This window comes from Accipiter gentilis, chromosome 18 (assembly GCF_929443795.1).
Source record: "Accipiter gentilis chromosome 18, bAccGen1.1, whole genome shotgun sequence".
Taxonomy (NCBI): domain Eukaryota; kingdom Metazoa; phylum Chordata; class Aves; order Accipitriformes; family Accipitridae; genus Astur; species Astur gentilis.
The window spans coordinates 12,787,102-12,804,679 of record NC_064897.1 but is presented as its reverse complement, the minus strand read 5'-3'; the positions used below and the strand labels follow the sequence as shown (position 1 = coordinate 12,804,679).

The window sequence follows — 17,578 nt, the reverse complement described above, 5'->3', positions numbered from 1 at the left end:
CTGCTACTTTATAGAATGCTGTCCTATCTATGTATTTTTATTCTCTATTAAGTCGAACCTAACATGACAGTAACTGAAACTGGAGGGGTTTTTTAGGTCTCCTCTGGGAGTTTTGCATCTGTGTTTGGTCATTTTTTTTCTTCTCGTTTTCTGAGGTTTTGTTCTGGGGGTGGGGTAAGGGAAGGTATCCTGAGGATGGGAGAATGGGAGAGTAATAGTTATAGCAGGTTAAATTTCCTTGACACCGTGCCTGAAGGCTGTTGACTTCCAGTGCTGATTACTTCATATTGATTATGGTTCTCAGAATGGAAAGTATGGTTCAAAAAATCTTTAATGGCTCAATGTGTTTCTTCTGTGCTTGTCTTAAGCTGTGCTAGTAAACATACTGTTTTATCAGTAAAGATTGAAAATTATGAACCACTTGTTGCTGTTCCTTAGCTTTCCAAAGAGATTATCAAGTTGAAGATAATGTGGTTGCCAGAAATGAAAGTCGGTTTTATTTGTATCTTTAAGGCAGAACCACTTACAGTTTCTTGATTTGTGTAATCCTTTTGCATATGTAGTCTTTGTGCTGTCATAGCACAAGGCATGCACGTTTAACCTGTTCTACTCTCTCACTGTTCTTCTGATATTTTGGCATTCCAAGTTTCTTTATTGTGTTACCTGTTCCTCTGTATGCTACAAACCCAGTGATAACCTGGATTTGTGTAATGTAAATATTATGAGCCCAAATATTCTAGGGCTAACAATCTAAACAATCAAAGTAAGTGATCCAGGAGAGTGGAAACAGCTCTAGGGAGGTGGTGATTCATAACATGCTTTCTCAGTCTTGTTTTGTTTCCTGTGCATGTTTGTTATTTTAAGTTCCTTCGATTTCTCTGTCTTGAAGAACTTTTCTATCTTCCCCTGGTTTTATACTGCCAATCTGAAGTGTTGGCAGTGTTGCTCCCTTTTCTAGGTATTTATACCTAATCTAGATGCAGCTTTACTCTAAAATAAGTTATTGCTTCAAAATGAATTTCAAAACAAGTTTTTTAATGTTATTGCTTGTCACGCTGTATAAAATTCTCCCTTGACTGTTTTATTCTTCCACTATGTTGATTTCTTAGTCATCACAGCTGTATAGATACTCAAAGAGTTTATGCAGCCTTGTTTTTAAGATTGATTTATGAATAATTCTTGAGTCCTGTTCATTTTGAAAAGTTTTTGTTAGAATAACTCGATCTGTGTAAAGCATAGGTTTGATTTCCAAAAAGATGCCAAAGTGATTCAGAAGCACAAGTGCTTCCAAGTGAGTGGGTGCCCTCAAATCATGCAGTCCTGGAAATCTTGGTCTTTTCCCTTTATCTAGAAGTTGTCTTAATGTTGATTTTACTTATTTAAACGATATTAAGAACCTGAAAGTGTTTCTGGAAAATGCTAGACCACCAAACACTGCTATTTTCCTTCTTTGTCCTTGTTAACTTTTTAGTATTGTATCTCTTACTTGCTAGGTTAATTCTCCCTCACTTTCACAAAGTAACTTTGCTGACATATGCGCTTCTTGCCTATCCTACTTTTACTCCCTTGCCTCGGAAGAGCCATGGAGTCAGTTGTGTTGTCTGGTATCAGGGGTCTTTGTGGATAGGAGCTGCAAGAGCAGATGTGAAAAGAAAAGGTACTGCCTTTAAAATACAGAGGTGGACTTTCACTTCATGTAGTTCTGGCTTATTGTTTTGATTCAGGTATTCTAATTTTTTGTTGCCATGTGAATTACCTTTCTCTTTGACAGCCATTTAGTGTTCTGCAATCTGTTTTTGTTTTGGTGGTGGTTTATCCGCATACACTATTTTTTTTCTTACTGGTGGTGTTGGTAGATTTTCCTGAATTCAGATACTGATCATTATCAGTCATGAAATTATTTTGGATACTTTCTATTTAAATTGAAGACAAATGGTTTTCTCAGGAAAATAATAATTAAAAAAAAACCCTTAGAAATATGGGTAGCTGAAGTTATTTTTTTTGTCTAATTTGAAAATTCTCTCTGGGTTATTTGCTGGTTAGATAAAAAGATATTGTAAGAGCTCTAAAGCATTATGCCATTTGTGTGCCACAATCGAACTACATCCATTAAAATAAGGAGAACTGTTTTGCTTGTGGAACATAAATGTTTATTTGGGAAATTAAATTGATAAATCATGGAAATTTAGTAGCAGGAGTATATCTGTTACCAATGTAGATGCATCATAGAATACCAAATTGGAACAAAAAAGATCAGGCAAATGTTAAACTTTTCTGCTCTGTTGCTGCCTCATAGTGGTTGCTCATGTTTTCTGAGCTCTTAATTTTTCATAGGATCTGTTTTAATCTTACTTTTAAGTTGGCATGATCGTTTGGAGAGCATATAGCAAAGATTATTTTAAAACTGCTTGGACACCTGTGTATAGTTGCCTTGAGCACTGCATTTTATTGCCTACTGGTACCCTGATGCAGATGTTCTGATAGTACCTTCATAAAGGGTTTGGCATTAAAGTTTGCTTAATATTTATTGAGGATCAGCAGAAGTTAAATCTTAGTACAAAACCATATGAATTTATTCTTCCTCTGCTTTAATTTAGGAGCCAGTGTAGCAATTTCTGTTACTAATCAGTTGTATCAAGTTCAGTTGCACCATTGAAATTGTTAGCTCTTAGAAATGATGTTTGTCCTACTTCAGTTTTTAACAGCATTGGTCTGCAGTTCATGTTGCTGGGTGGGATGTAAAAAAGTAAAAGTTAATTATGTAATGCTTCTTGGAGAAGATACAGTGGGTCCCCTGTTTAGAAGTGATGGAGATTTTATAAAAAAGATATAATTCCTAGGACAGATGTAGGAGCTCCTCATCAATGATGGGAGCTCAGGTTTGATAATTTGATCATTTTCAAGCTTTGAGGATTTATCTGTGCTTGACCATTGATTGCATTAGGAAGTAGTGAGTGTAAATCACTTCGAATTTGGTCGCCTCAAAAACCTGTAAAACTGCTAGGTGGTCTGTTGTTTTTGTGAACTATTCCATTGGCCAGAACTGTACACAAGAGTTTTCCACCCCTTGTCTTGGAAAGGGATAGAGTGATGGGTAAACTTGTGAAGTTTTTGTTTTCACTCTGGACTTTTGCTAGTGAAATGAAAATAATGAGGTGCTGGGGTATGTCACTAGGCATGCAATTTATTTTTCCTTTTGATTTTTGTTCTGTTTTGACTTGGCATTTGTAATTGAATGATTGCGATTGAAGCTGTTTGTTTTCTTTTGGGATAAGTACCTAGTTGTGATTTAGTCTTCCATGTGGTAAAAGATTTTCTGTTGGATTCTAGGTTTTACCCCTTGAAGTTGCTGTAAGAAATGACTGTCACTCACAGTGTTTCCATTATGAGTTTGATTTATCTGAGCGTTATGGTTCTGTTTTCTTTCTTAAGCTTCCCTTATGGATTGGAACAATGTAGCTGAAGCTCCATGCAGAAATGACAGGGCATTTCGCTGACTAGTAAAAGCCAAAGAAACTAGCAGTGTCGGGTTTGTTTGTTTGTTTTTTTTAATGCTTAAAATGTTCACCTATGTCCAGTGAGGTTTGTACTGTTTGGATTCTTGAATGTTAATTATTCTTTTCATCTAGTAGGAGACAATATTCTGTGGATTTGATGCTCTATGACTGGATTATCACTCTGTACTTTAGAAGAAACTGTTTCTGAAGATTCCTTACTTTAATTAGTGTAGTGTGCAGCTTGATGGCTGCTCAGTAGTGTTGGTTTTAGTGACCCTGCAATGTACATTTCCTGAAATCTCTGCTCATTTTTAATTTGATGCTTTACAAGATGAGGTTATTTATTATAGGATCTGTCACAGTCCTTTCCCTTGGTGTTAGCTGAAATCAGCTGGGTCCTTTGCTTACCTACTGAACATCTGGGGACTGGAAGCTCAGCATTCTCGGTGGAGGTACTGTAACTCTGAAATGAGCTCCTGTTGATCAGACTGAAGCAGTGCTTGTTGACCCTCAAGGGCATGGTATAAGGCCCATCTGTTAGGTCTGAATTTTGCCTGAGGGAAGGTTACTTCAGTTAAGGTCTAGAGGGAGTACGTTTAGCAGACATTAAAAGTATAATAGCAAATTGATTGGGCTTTTGTGCATGTGTTCGGTGCCTGTCTCTACTATTACTTCAAGTGGACAGTTGCTAATGGGGGTTCATGGAAAGTAAAAATGAAATTATGCTGCTGTTCTTTCGATTTTGTTGATTTTTCCTTCTAGACTCCTACTGCCTGTTGTTCTGGAAGATTAACAAAAAAAAGGGAAAGAAAAAATTTGGGGCATTCCATTAATTAAATTCAATGGAAGGGATTACTTGCAGTAGTGACGAAATTGATCTCCTTGGAGAGCCAAGCGTGTGTCAGGAATGATGTGCAATACACCATTTTCTTTAATGCATTAAATCACAGGCTTGTTATATTTTCATTTGCATTTAACTGTACACAACAATTAGTGCCCAAATGTGCATGTGGTAAAATACATGGTTTGAAATTTGTGTATTTTAAATTGGGACTACTTTGGAATTTTTTTGTCCTTATAGAACATATTCGTGTTTACATGACTGCAACAATGGCTTAATTTTGCTCAGATCCTTAAAGAAAAAGAATAATCCAGGATTAAAAATGGTTGAAGAACTTTTTTTGTTCTCTATAATGCGCAAATGACTTGCAAGTTCTTCTAAGTTTTTAGCTATTTTTTGTTTCAGTTTCAGGATTGTTTTTAAATACAGTTTGGACTGGATTTAACCAGGTAGATGCATTTGGTTCACATGCACGTACAGATTGCACAGGTACTAACCTTTTAATGTGAAAGTGATGCTAAAAAAAATCTTAATCATCTTGATTATGAAGATGTATTATTTCTAGCTAAAGGTAAAGTAGGCATAGGTAAAAATAAGACCTGAAACAGTGTGTTTGAGGTAATGATTCCTCTCTTTAAGCTTGCATTAGTGTTGTTGCTTAATGAATACACTTTAAATGTCAGTATCATTTCAAAGCTGTTGATCCTTCTGGGTAGAGGGAAAAATTGGAGGAGGAGGGAAGAAGGTCTGACTCTGCTGAGAAGATTCTGTGGTTTTGGTTCTACCTTGCTGCATTTGGAAGGCACTATTTGCCAGTGTTGCAGACTTGGTAAAAGGAGGTGTGGGTTTAGTAATGTATTTTAGAAAGGCATTCAGTTCTTGCCTCTAGAGCTGTGATTTTTTTTTTTTTTTTTTCTTCAGGTTGATTCTGGTGCTCGGATCAGGATGAAAGCAGGGATAACATAAGCTTGAAGACTATGTTGTGCTTGCTGTAACAGTTTTAAATTTTAGTAATTAGTCAGTCTTTTGAATGGTGCTTCTTAAAAACAGCTATTGTGTATGCAGGCTCTCTCCAGCAGTGACTGTTTTTGATGCTCTATTGTTTAGGATGACCCCTGAGTTGAACTCCCTGAAACTCAAATGTCTAATGTTCTTCATCAGGCTATGGTCTATAGATCCATTACAATGGAGCTGGAGCCTGCTTACAGCTTGGGAGCAAACCCAAACCTGTCTGTCACTAGCAATAGGGAAATGCCACAAGCGCTTAAGTTCTACTCGTGTCATTCTGCTTTGATAGTGGCAGTCAGGATTTAAACAGATCTCCTGGCTGAGGAAAAAGGGCTTAGAAAAAGGCAGAAAAACTTGCTTTAACTTATTTAGCTAAAAATTTGTTTCAATGTCTTTGTTTTGTTACCAGTATGCCAGAATGTCTATGTTTTCCTTACTTTGTTCTGTTTTCTCCTCTGATAACACATTATTACTTTCCCACTTACAGGCTTTATGGATTTCAGATGAGAAAGCAGAAGGATGTAATTTCCATTACTACCTTCCCTTTGTTAAGGAACTTTTCCCTCTCTTGGATCATCCCAAGCAGATAGAAAGTGAGATTGGATTGAAAAGACCCATTCATAGGTTGAAAGATATACAGACACTATTTTAGTAGTCCATCCCTTCTTGGGCTGAGTTGATGTGCTTCCGCTCTTTGGTCAGGAAAAGGCTCAAGCGGATTAGATAAGATGGTGGAGTGTGTGTGCACATCTTACCCACTTGTATGTCCTGCCCTCACATCCTTTCTGAAATCCCAAGAAACAAAGTGGGTAAATTGGCAGGTCTAACAAAAACAGTGTTGCAGTTAAGTCTTTGCAGACTTGGCGGTAGCCGCAGTTCTGACTATAAAAATTACCATCATCTTCCTGCTTCATCTTGAAATGGCAGGTCAAGGGCAAGAGACCTCCCAAGTCAGTGGCTTCTCTGGTGCTATATATACTACAAACTTTCCTTTGAAAAGCTTCCTGTTACTTTCTCAGTGTATGGAGGACTAGAGAAAACATGCACGTGCTTGAGATGTACAGGGCACTGTGTCAGAGAGGAAAGGTGTTGCTACTCTTTTACAAATTCTTTGCAGCCTTTACCTCTTTCCTGGGTGACCCAGAACTGACTAAGTGAGAAAGACGGAAACTAATTCTAGGTTCGCAGTACTGTGGGGCGCCCGATCACCTGAAATAGGTTGGAGGCATATCTGAAATACCTGGAGGCACAGAAGGGAAAAAAAAAAAAAAAAAGAAAAATTCATTTTACATTTTTATTTAATAGGTATTCCTAGAGAAGGAATGTGTCAGGGCAATGAGTTTCTTGCATTTTGGTGGAGGCTATCAAGAGAACTATCAGAAAACAGCAGTCTCTTGTTGTGTGACTCTTAGCCATTTTGTTTTATAAGCAGTTTAGCTCTTTCTCTAGTAGGTCCTGTTAGAACAATATTTGTCTGTACTCTTTAACATCTTACACGAAGTTCTTCAAACTAGAAGAAAGGAAGGCATTCCCTCTTAAATAAAATACTGATTTGTTATCACTTAACTGGATTTGAATTACTACTTCTTTTTTTCCATTTTTAGACTAGATCTTGAATAGATTCTAGAATCACAGTCCAATGTAGCATGTCATCCTCAATTTCCAAGAAATTTTATATGCTACTACTTGGTCTAAGTGCTATGGGCAACCTTTTTTTATTCCAATTCCTTTGATACAAAGTTTTGATACTGTGTATGGAACTCTAATCTGTTAGCCCTTAACAAACACTTAGACTCTTAGAACCAAACCAAGCAAACATTTAAACTATAACTGAATCAGCTTTCTAAGTGTTACTGGTTTCTCATGTCATTAATAACCCTACTTATCAGAATATTTTTTGCTGGCTCAGTATTACTAGTTGACTTCTACATATTTTTCTCCAAAACCAAGAGTAATTTTCTACAGGAAGGATAAGATATTTAAAAAAAAAAAAAGTGCCTAAGTATTTGCATTCCTTAGGCTGTAAAATTAGAGACCTGTGATTTTGTATCAGAAGGTGGTCAAGGTATATTGCATTTCATTTGTGATATGAAATAAACTCTCATCCTACAGGTTCATCAATTTGAGATTTTTTTCATCTCTGCTTAGAGAAATTAGCCAGATTGCATGCTTGTGAACCGGAGGAACCACACACACACCTTCATGACTGTGTGCAATTCCCTCCCGCCCCCCCGCCCCCTCCTCAGTTTTTTCACAGAACTCGTTCTGGGTTATGTTTTCTCACTGCTCTCCTACTTAAGTCCTGGCTGTAAAAACGGGGAACCCTTGAGAGAACTATGCTAAATACCCCTTCATAGTCTGTCCTTGTGGTCACCAGCACTGTACCTCCTCTTAGTCAGAAGTTTGCTTATGCCCGTTTGTGGGGTTTTCGAGAATGGTACTAATGCTGTCAGTGGATGTAGAAACTCAGACTGACTGTAAATAGCTTGGAAGTTTGAACTCCTTAAAGTGTTTATAAAGTACTGTACTTTAGTACCTTTCAACTGTGAGAAGGTTAGGGTTACTTATCCCCATGAAATTGTCTGAGGCAGCTATTGCATGAGTGCTGTATCTGCAGTGCTTTGCCATCCGTGGTTAAGCAACTTCCTGTTGGAACCACTGATCTCTGTAACTTTGCTGTATGCGACAGAAGTGGTCAGGCTATGTGCCATCTTGTATGTGTTCAAACTTCTAAGTACTGATTTTGAGAAAACTGTATTTGGATACTCAAACTCAGGTGTGGGGGGGTCACAATTATTTATTCAATTTTCCTACCATCCTTTTGGTAAACTTTGCTTTCATAACACAGTTTTACAGCTTTTACTTTTGGGGATAATTTTTGGCTTAGGCATCAGCTGAGGAAGGAGGGAATGTTAGTCTCCTAGTTGCATCTATTGTGAGCCTGGCGTGGTGGAAAAACTGGGATTGCTTGCAACATTTTTTGCGCTTAAAGCTTCTGACAATTCCCTAGAGGGATCCTAAACTACTGTTCCCAGTAGTTTTAGTTAGTGGCTGTTAACACTGTTGGGACTGATAGCTTCAGCTCAGTGCTAGTTGCGCTTTTTTTGGAAGTTTCTGATGAATATGAAATAAGCTTTTTGGGAAAGGCAGCAATCTGGAACAGCTTCAAAACCATTTCTATAGACTTCTGTTGGCCACCTTTTCTTCATTTGCTGGTCGCAGATTGCGAGCTTGTATGTCATGAAAGGAACCAAGACTAGTGAGTGGTTGCGGGGGGAGGAGGTGGGGAGGGATCATGGAAAGCTGTGTGTGTTCAGGGTATAGAAAAGGGAAGAGAATAAAAACAGTGGGCACATGGAAAAATGCTGTATAGCAGCAGAAAGCCTGTATGACTTTCATGGGTAGAAGTCATGCCTTGTAAATTGTTTGATCTTTTTTGAAATTGGGACGGTGAAAAAAGTGTGTGGTATTTGTATAGCATTTACAAAGTATGTATTTGATATACTTTTTATTATTGAAAAGGTCTCTAAAACTTTCTTTTTAATTTGGAAAACAAAGGCCTAAGAATTATTGGTCAGTTTTAATAATAGCAGGAGACTAATGGGTTGGAAGAAGATATTTTAAGGGTTCTGTGCTTGGAATGTGGTAGTCAGCATTTATGTTACCTTGCTGGTATCTCTCAGATCAGAGTTTGCTCATGAAACCAAATTACTCAGGGTAGTTAAAGCTAAAGTTTAACTGGAATGCATTGCTAAAGGGAATCTGTTATTTTGACTAAGGTAAGACAATTTTTTTTATTGATAAATGAGGTGGAATCCACATGGTTGAGAGAGGGAAATCTAAACAAGGCAGATACCTGATGATTTCAAAATCTATCACAGGAAAAAACTGCTAGTACAGTAGTGATTAAAAAAGATACAGATAATGTGAGAAATTGCTAGTAAATGCTTTTAGAGCAAAAGAGCAAATATGCTAATGATATCTTCCAATTTGGTGTAATTTTTGTTTTAGCCATCTCAAAATATGTAATATAACAATAATGGGTATGTAAACAGTGATGGTCAAAAATACAGAACAGCACCTGTACCTTTAAAAGCAGAATGCTTTAGCATAGAAATTATGTGCAAGAGGTGGGGGAGAAAAGGGATGTGATAAAAGTTAGGAAATTATAAACATTACATAGAACTGAATAGGAAATGATTATTTTCTTTCTTTAAAGTAATGTAATTAGACATTTTTTTTCCTTGCGCTTTGCTCAGAAGAGTATGTGAAGATACCCATGTAAAAATTACTGCTGCATACCGGGCTGTAGTAGCAGATGTGTATCTGTACAGTCAATAGAAGTGATCCTTCACCTCTACTTGGCACCATTAAGACTATATCTGGTTACTGTGTCAGGTTTGGGACTCATCCCAGATACTCGCATACTGGTGAGAATCTGGTGGAGAGTCTCCAAGATGGTTAGAAGGCTGAAGCAAATGCTATACATGGAGAGGCTGAGAGATTGGGGTTTTGTATTTTTCAGTTTTAGGGGAAGAAGGGCAGGGTTATTGCTGTTTTCAGTGACCTGATAGGGAAGTTTAGTAAAGGAGGAACCAGAGTCATCTCAACCCTACAGCTGGCAAGGATGAGAGGCAACAGACAGAAGTTGCAACACTGGAAATTCTGATGAGATGTTGGGAAATTTTCCCTCTCCCCCATAATTAGGTTAATCAGACATTGGGAAAATTGTTCAGAAAGGTAGCAGAAACTCCAGTTGTTGAAGATACCCATTAACAACTCAGCCGGACAAGACCACAAGCAAGCTGATCTCACTTGCTCCTGTTTGAGCAGGAGATTTGGCCACCTGATCTTCTGAGGTCCTTTCAAAGATCAGCTGTTCTGTAATGGTGCAGCTTTGTGAAAGACAAAAACATACAGGTCCTAAAAGGCAGTGAACAGGTTCACAAGGAAAAAAAGGGGTATATCAGTAGCTATTTAATGTTTATCCGGGAAGAACATCGATCTGTTTCCATACTTTTTGCTTATATATGAAAAGAGAGCACACTCTATGCAAATTTTTTTCTGGTCCAATTTGATTCTTGGCGCTGTATCTGCTGAGATACAGAGCAGAACGGCTGATGAAAATGACTCCTGCTGGCCATGTATTCCCACTGCTGCTTCTGGCTTCTCTGGAAGGTTGTAAAAGAACAAAAAGCATTAGTTTAGACCATGCATATGACGGACACCATGCTGGGGCAGGCGTGGGAGTACCTTAAAGCTTCTGTAGAACTTCAGTGCTGTATTCTTCTGAAGGATCTAGTGTTAGCGGTGGATGCTGGGCTAGATAGAGCTGTGGTCTGACCTAGCATGCCTCTTTCCTCGCCCCCCCCCCCCCCCCCCCTTCCCCTTTTTTGACCTTTTTTTCTCCCCCCCCTTTCCTGGAAAATAAAAATAATGAATGGCTGTTTAATGTAGTTTAAAAATGACTGTGTTAATCACATGAGAGTTAACTTTCTGACAAGTCAGTGAAGGAGAGAATTTTCCATACCTCCGTTTTGTTGCCAGTGTCCAGAAGAAGTTATACTGTTGAGTAATAGTAGCTATTTCCTGACTGTACATTTATTATACTTAAAAGTGATGAACCACAGTAAATAATGTGTAAGATTTTCTTTTCAACCTGTCTTAATATATCTGAAACAAAACCCCAAAGAGGTACAATTTTTATTTGTTCTGTTAAAATGCAACAAGTATGAACTTTTTTTTTGTGTCTTGCAGCATAAGCAGCACTATTATGGATGTAGACAGCACAATTTCCAGTGGGCGTTCAACTCCGGTTATGATGAATGGACAAGGAGTTCCTGCCTCCTCTGCAAAAAGCATTGCTTATAACTGTTGTTGGGACCACTGCCATGCTTGCTTCAGCTCCAGCCCGGATTTGGCAGATCACATTCGCTCCATACATGTGGATGGTCAACGAGGAGGGGTTGGTGTTACATTTTTTCTCCATCTTTCTTAGTTGCCAATATTTTACTCTTTAATGACAGTAGCAAAATTTATGGTTTAAAGTATCAGTTCCGTAGCTAGTGATATCTAAGGTTAGGCCTTCAGCATTCTGGTGTTAGGAATTCAGCTATTGTCTTTTGGATAGTTCACTTGATTTGGTATTCTGTGTTTTTGATTGAATGTCGAACTTTAAGAATGTAGTAAGTTCTTTTAAGTAAATGATTTGAGGCTATCAGATTTTTGATGGATGTGCTAACTTCTAAAAATCCTGAAGCTGTTTGTGTATATTTAAGTGCTTAAATTAGGAATTAATTTTCTTAAAACTATTAGTGTATGTGTTAACTACATTGAACTCGGGCGAAGTCATATCTTGATTATTTTTACAAATGGAGTCTCAGGAGAGGTAAAATATATACAGAATGTATAATAGGGAAGATGTAAGACTCATTGACTTGAGAGTACAAAGTCTTATCGAAACAGCTCTGTAGTACTGATGGCAAGTATACCTTCAATATAATTGCATCTACTGTTTTTTGTTTGTTTTTTTTTTTTTAAATTGAGGTGCATATATAATAATTTATATTTCAGTCTAATCCCTAGTCAAATGGTGCCATTTCCTTTGGTCTCACAATTTCAATGTTTCAAAACATCTTCCAGTAGAGTAATTTCAACTGTGTACTTACTACCTGGCCCTCCCCAACCTCCCAAATTACCTTTGATTCCTGGAATATGTTGTGTAAACTACCTTTACATTAACACAAGCAATCTGCCTGCTTTCGGTGCTGTATGTTGCAGCTCTTCAATTACTTGGAGAGCTAATATCAAATCTTAACCTAGAATAGTCATTATCTTTTGTCTTTTTGTCCTGTGATTTCTCCAGAAGTAAAGTGTTTTAGGCCATTACTCTCTGAGTGAATAAGAGACTTGAATAAAATGCTAATTTGCATTACTTTAATTTATTATGTAATTGTGTCACTGAGACAGCTGTGACTCTGGTTGTATTTAGCTAATTTTTTTTTGTGTGAATGAACTTTCAGCTTCATATTTGGTGGCTTTTTTCAGTCTAAGCTCTAAGCAGAATCATCCATCTGGTGAGCTGGGTTTTAGCCACCCATGAGATGATTTCTGTAGTTCTGTTCATAGGTTTATAAAAGTGTTAATATGAATCCTGGATCAAACAACGAAATGGATGAGGTAAATTGGTATCCTGTAGGTTTTCACATAACTGCATCTCTGGGGATAGTTGTTATCCCATCCATGAACCCTTTTAATTTCTTAAAAAGGGACTGGAAGATTTTTCAGGGTGGTCTTTTTTCTTTTTTAAATTGCATTTCTGTTCACTTACATTCCATGTGATGTGATTTGTGGATATAGTTATTTAGAAAATGTTAGACTGTATTTGTCTTTCTGAAAGAGGAGGTTGTTGGAAGCACCAAGTGTCTAATAACTGTTGCATTCAGTTCACACTTTCTATCCCCCTACTGGAGTTGGTTTATTTTTTTGAAAAGTTCTTCAACTTGATGCTATGGAAGGGAATGGATCATGGCTGTTTTGTTTCAAGGATTTGCCTGCCACCTGCTGGTGAGGTGTTTAAGTGGTGTTAGAAATTATATTGTGTTTTTGATTGGATTTCAGGTATTGCTTAACTACATTGACTATAAATTTGAAGAAAAGTGGGGGTAGTAACTGCTTATTGCGAAATTGAAAGCAATGTGATAAGCATCCTTGTATGGTAAAATGTATATTTTCAACCTAATACTGATATAATGGCTCCAAACCAGATAGATCCATGAAGAGCCCAGGAAGCTTTTTGACAAAACAGTTTTACTTCCCAAAATTTTTTTTCAGAAATATTTTGGATTCAGCCTTCTGACAAGGGTTCCCAAGAAGCCTTCCGGGGACTTCTGATGGGTTGTTGTAAAACCAAGTGCTTGTTGTTTGGAAGGATTGCATTTCCGCAAGCTGTAACTTCATAGTAATAGTCCTTTGCTGAGTGCCCCACAGTCTGGAGTTCCTGATGGAAATATTGGGACAGTTACAGAGCAGTTGCAGAGCCAGGAATCTCGGAAATTCCGGTTCTGTGGCTGCTGGGGGATCTCAAAACTGAGGAGTGGCAGACACCAAAGGTTTAGGGGCTTGGGCCTTGTATGTCAGTAGGTCTGGATCAGTCATACAAACATGCAGGATTTTCCAGCTTTGTATTAGTAAGCTGGGTTACCTATATATTATACAAGAAGTACATAGCACTCCTGTGGCTGCTCTTTTGTTTTGAAAATACAATCTTTTGAAGACTGAGTTTTTTAATCTCTAAAAGAGAACAAGAAGCTCAAATCCAATTAGTTTCCTGCAGTTCTGAAAACTTGTATTATGGGCAGTGGTGTTCCTGGGGATTGTATTTTGCTGCTACAGATTAGGACTGTACCTCCTTTCATACACAGACCTGTTGAGGAAATTCTAATGAAAGGCGAGTTCATTGAGCTTTTTCATTCTCTTGGTTATAGACAGACACAAGGACAGGAGAGAGAAAAGCAGCATGAGTAAGTTCTACTCCCTTTATTGCACTATAGTGCATGTGACTGATCTGTACACTGGAATCACAAAACACCCATAGGTTTTGAATCCTGTGAGAACTTGTAACTTTCTTCATCAGGAATTGAGTATAAGGCCCTAACTAGAGGTATCTGGTATTCCATAATATAAAACTCTGGTATCAAAACAACTGTATTGTAATTAAGAGGTTTTACTTTTTCAGTCTCAAAGAATAAAATTATTAATTGCTTATGAGAGTAAATTATTTAATTTCTACATCTGCTACCCAGAAAATGTAAATTTGTCATTTAAAAATCTTCTGTCTCAATATCTGGCAGATACAGATACTGGGTACAAACACAAACTCTTTACAGTGGATGCTGTAGCTCTCAATTCTGTTTATCTGCAGGAGCATCTTTTTTATTTTTTTGGTATTTTGTTCTGGTGACCAGCTTTTTGGAATACTTGTGGTTGCGATTATTTTTTCCTTGGTGAGATACGAGAACTGTGTTGCAAAATAAATGGTTATTGTCCTAAATTCTTTGAAGTACTTTGTATTGTGAAAACAGGCTTCTTTGCTAATCAGATTTTTTAAAATTTTTTTACTGTTTTCTTTGACTTGTGTAAACTTATTGCATTTTTACTCTATTAGGTGTTTGTTTGCTTGTGGAAAGGTTGCAAAGTATATAATACGCCTTCAACAAGTCAAAGTTGGTTGCAGAGGCATATGCTGACACACAGTGGGGACAAACCTTTCAAGGTAAGGTTTGTTGTAACATATATCATCCCTTATTTTAAAAATGATCCTATTTATTTTTCCTGATACAATATATTAATTGAAAAAGGCCATCGCAGGAGGATTACTTAAAGCATCCAATGAGCTGAGCCTTCATCTTTGCAATAATAGTCCCTGAAGGTCCTGTTCTGTTATGAAAACAGGTGAAGATACCATTATTGCTTCTCTATCCCTGTTTCTTTTAATCTATAAATGGTAAGGGAGTGTGAAACTAAGTAGTGCTGAAGATCAATTTTTTTGTGCATTTTCCAGTTGAGTTGCTTACTCTGTAACAGTGAGATATTTTGCCCCATGCTTTACACATCCACATTAAACTCTGGATCATGCTTGATGGTGCACGTTCTGTGCTTGAATAAGAGCTGATTTTGTTAAGAAAATTCAGTTGAAACACAGTCAGTGACTATTTATGGTTAACCTCTCTGAGAATAATAAGGAAGTAAGGAATGCAGGACCATTGAGCTGACTGTATTTCCTGCATAGTATTTTCTAACTTTCTCTTTCTTTCTCCCCCTAATCTGTACCTGCAATTCTAGGTATAGTAGTGTTTATCATTCCCATATCCACCAATCCGTTATTAATGAGTTGCTTCATCCTCTTATGGATACAGTTGGGGCAGTTCATAGCTGTCAGTCCTGGATCACTTGATGGTAAGTCCCACCCACACTACTTCAGACTGAAGTTCTCCTTCCATGTAGGATATGACAATGAATTAGGGGTTTTTGGTTTTTTTTTTTGGTTGCTTTTTGTTTTGTTTTGTTTTTTAAGTTTAGGTAGCATTTTATGCCTTCTTCTCCCCCACCCCCTAACCCCACCAAGTTTTAGTCACTGTTTCTCCACTTCCCTTTCCTCTCTTTCTTCTGAGGTTAATATCTTCTGGTTTGTGGGTGGATTTTTGTTTGGTTGGGTTTTTTGTTTGTTTTTTTGTTGTTTTTTTTTTTAAGGCAGCTTTATTAATAAAAAATACTTTTCTGTTACAGTGATGTCTTCCAGAAGTTACTTCTGTGTAGCCTATAACAGTAGTTACGACAGAAAACAAAACTAAACTCAAAACCTAGAGAGTAAAAATAGTTCATTGCAGGTGAAAAAGTTTATTAATAAAGGTTAGACTAATTTCCATACTGAACCATGTAGTTTAATTTGAAAGTCTCTGACTGAGAGTGAACAGGAAACTTGCTTTTGAGGTTATCATATCCTTTGTTCAAAGGAATAAGGTTAGCATGCTCTTGGAAGCATAGCGTAAGGATCATAGATCCCTGAAAGTTCGCAGATGTGATTGTTCCAGCAACTGATCTAATCTTAAGTGCTAATCCCTGAATAAAATAAAAATGCCAGTTATCAGAGGAAACTTGTACCTTAGGTCTTCTCATTTTGGAATTAAATATTTTACATACCTTAAAGTATAAAGGCAAGCCTTTGTCTTGAAGGAAAGTCTTTCAGTAGGGTAATTTGTATACTTATTTGGTCTAGATCAAAGAAACCCGGTCTTTGAGACACTGGGTTTAAAAGGTGGGCATAGCTCAGAAATACCAGTAGTACTTTTGAGTCTGTTAGAGTTACCTGGCAAAGTCAGTAAAAGTTGATATCCCAGTTTTTTAGCTAGGCTGCTTACAGCTAGAGGCCTAAAATTTAAAACAGTTCTGATAATAATCATCTTGTGTTAAACGTGTTACTTCACTAGCTGATTTTCTGCACTTTCTGGTCACACTAAGGGAAAGAACAAAACACAGGCTAGGATTTGCAGTAGCTAATCATCATGGCTCAGTGTGTGTCACTTCAGCATTTTTTCCTACTGTTGTCTTTAGTCCCTCTGTTTGTTTTTTATCTCTTTATTTCTCAATCTGTTCCTGGGGGCTTTGAATGGAGGATAATTGCGGTCTGAGTAGAATTTTGTAACCTCTTTTATTCCCCTGCCATTTATGCTGAGTATAGGCTTCAGGGCTCACATGAGGTAGCCAAGTATGTAAGTGTCTGTGATAGCAACTTATTAATTAACTAGCCCCCTTTCCTCACTTGCTTCTTTTCTTTTACAAGCTTTTGAAATCTACAGTCCAATACAAAAACACTTAAAGTGTTGGATATTAGTCTTGGATCGGTCCAAGAACGGCCATTACTAGTTGTTTTACGGCAGTCATTCAAAAACAGAGCAAATGTTTCTGTTTGGTGCATTTAGCTGTTCTCATAAATCTTAATTGCTCACCTTTTAGGAAAAGCCAAATTTTTGCAAGTCAGAGTTGGATTAAGGGCCAAGATATCTCCCAAAACCTAAATTACAAATGAAATTTCTATTGCCTTGTGAGAATATACTTGAGTTCTAGCATAGGAGGAAGGAATCTGTCATTTTAGAGAACTTGCTGAAAATACCTTTTCATTCAGTGTTTATTTAAAAAAATAAGTAAATGAATGTCAGGATTTTTGAGGAAAGCCATAAAAGACAGTGATGGAAATAGTATGGGTGTATGCTGTTGTCTGAAGAACTGCTGTTCAGGATGTTTTTAAGAAAAGCAAAGAATGTTAGCTAGGAAAGTGACAATTAAAAGCATGGAAAATTTACTTTTATGAAGGTAAAAGAACACTATAATCGTATAATGACCAGAGAAGAGTAATAAATATATGGCAGGTTGCTATATTCTCATATTTCTAGTTAAAATAAGAGACAAAATTATTTTCTTAAATTGAAAGGCAGTTGGGGACTGTCTCGGGCATAAAGCTTTCCTTTGCACTATAACTACTCTGTTGAAGGATATGTCCCTGTCCTGTCACCATTTTGCTTGCAAGTGGACTCATTTTATGTAGTTGCCCATTTGGGGTTTAATTATCTATTTTTGTGATACACATGGTGTTGTCCTTTGATTAAAAGTTTATCCAGCTCTAAATGAGCTGCTGTGCTTTCATGTTAAAAGGTCTTTGTGGGTTTACGTGCCC

General features: G+C 37.3%; 1 protein-coding gene across 4 annotated transcripts in view; it reads left to right on the top strand.

Moving 5' to 3' along the window:
• AEBP2 (AE binding protein 2) overlaps window positions 1-17,578 on the top strand; it is a 52,117-nt gene that overhangs the window by 8,469 nt on the left and 26,070 nt on the right. For 3 of the 4 annotated variants that reach the window (XM_049821786.1, XM_049821784.1, XM_049821783.1), the window contains exons 2-3: window positions 11,104-11,311; window positions 14,513-14,620. In XM_049821786.1, the coding sequence (XP_049677743.1) occupies window positions 11,104-11,311; window positions 14,513-14,620 (316 nt within the window). The remainder of the gene's footprint in view (window positions 1-11,103; window positions 11,312-14,512; window positions 14,621-17,578) is intronic. The other variant, XM_049821785.1, reaches the window with a different exon arrangement.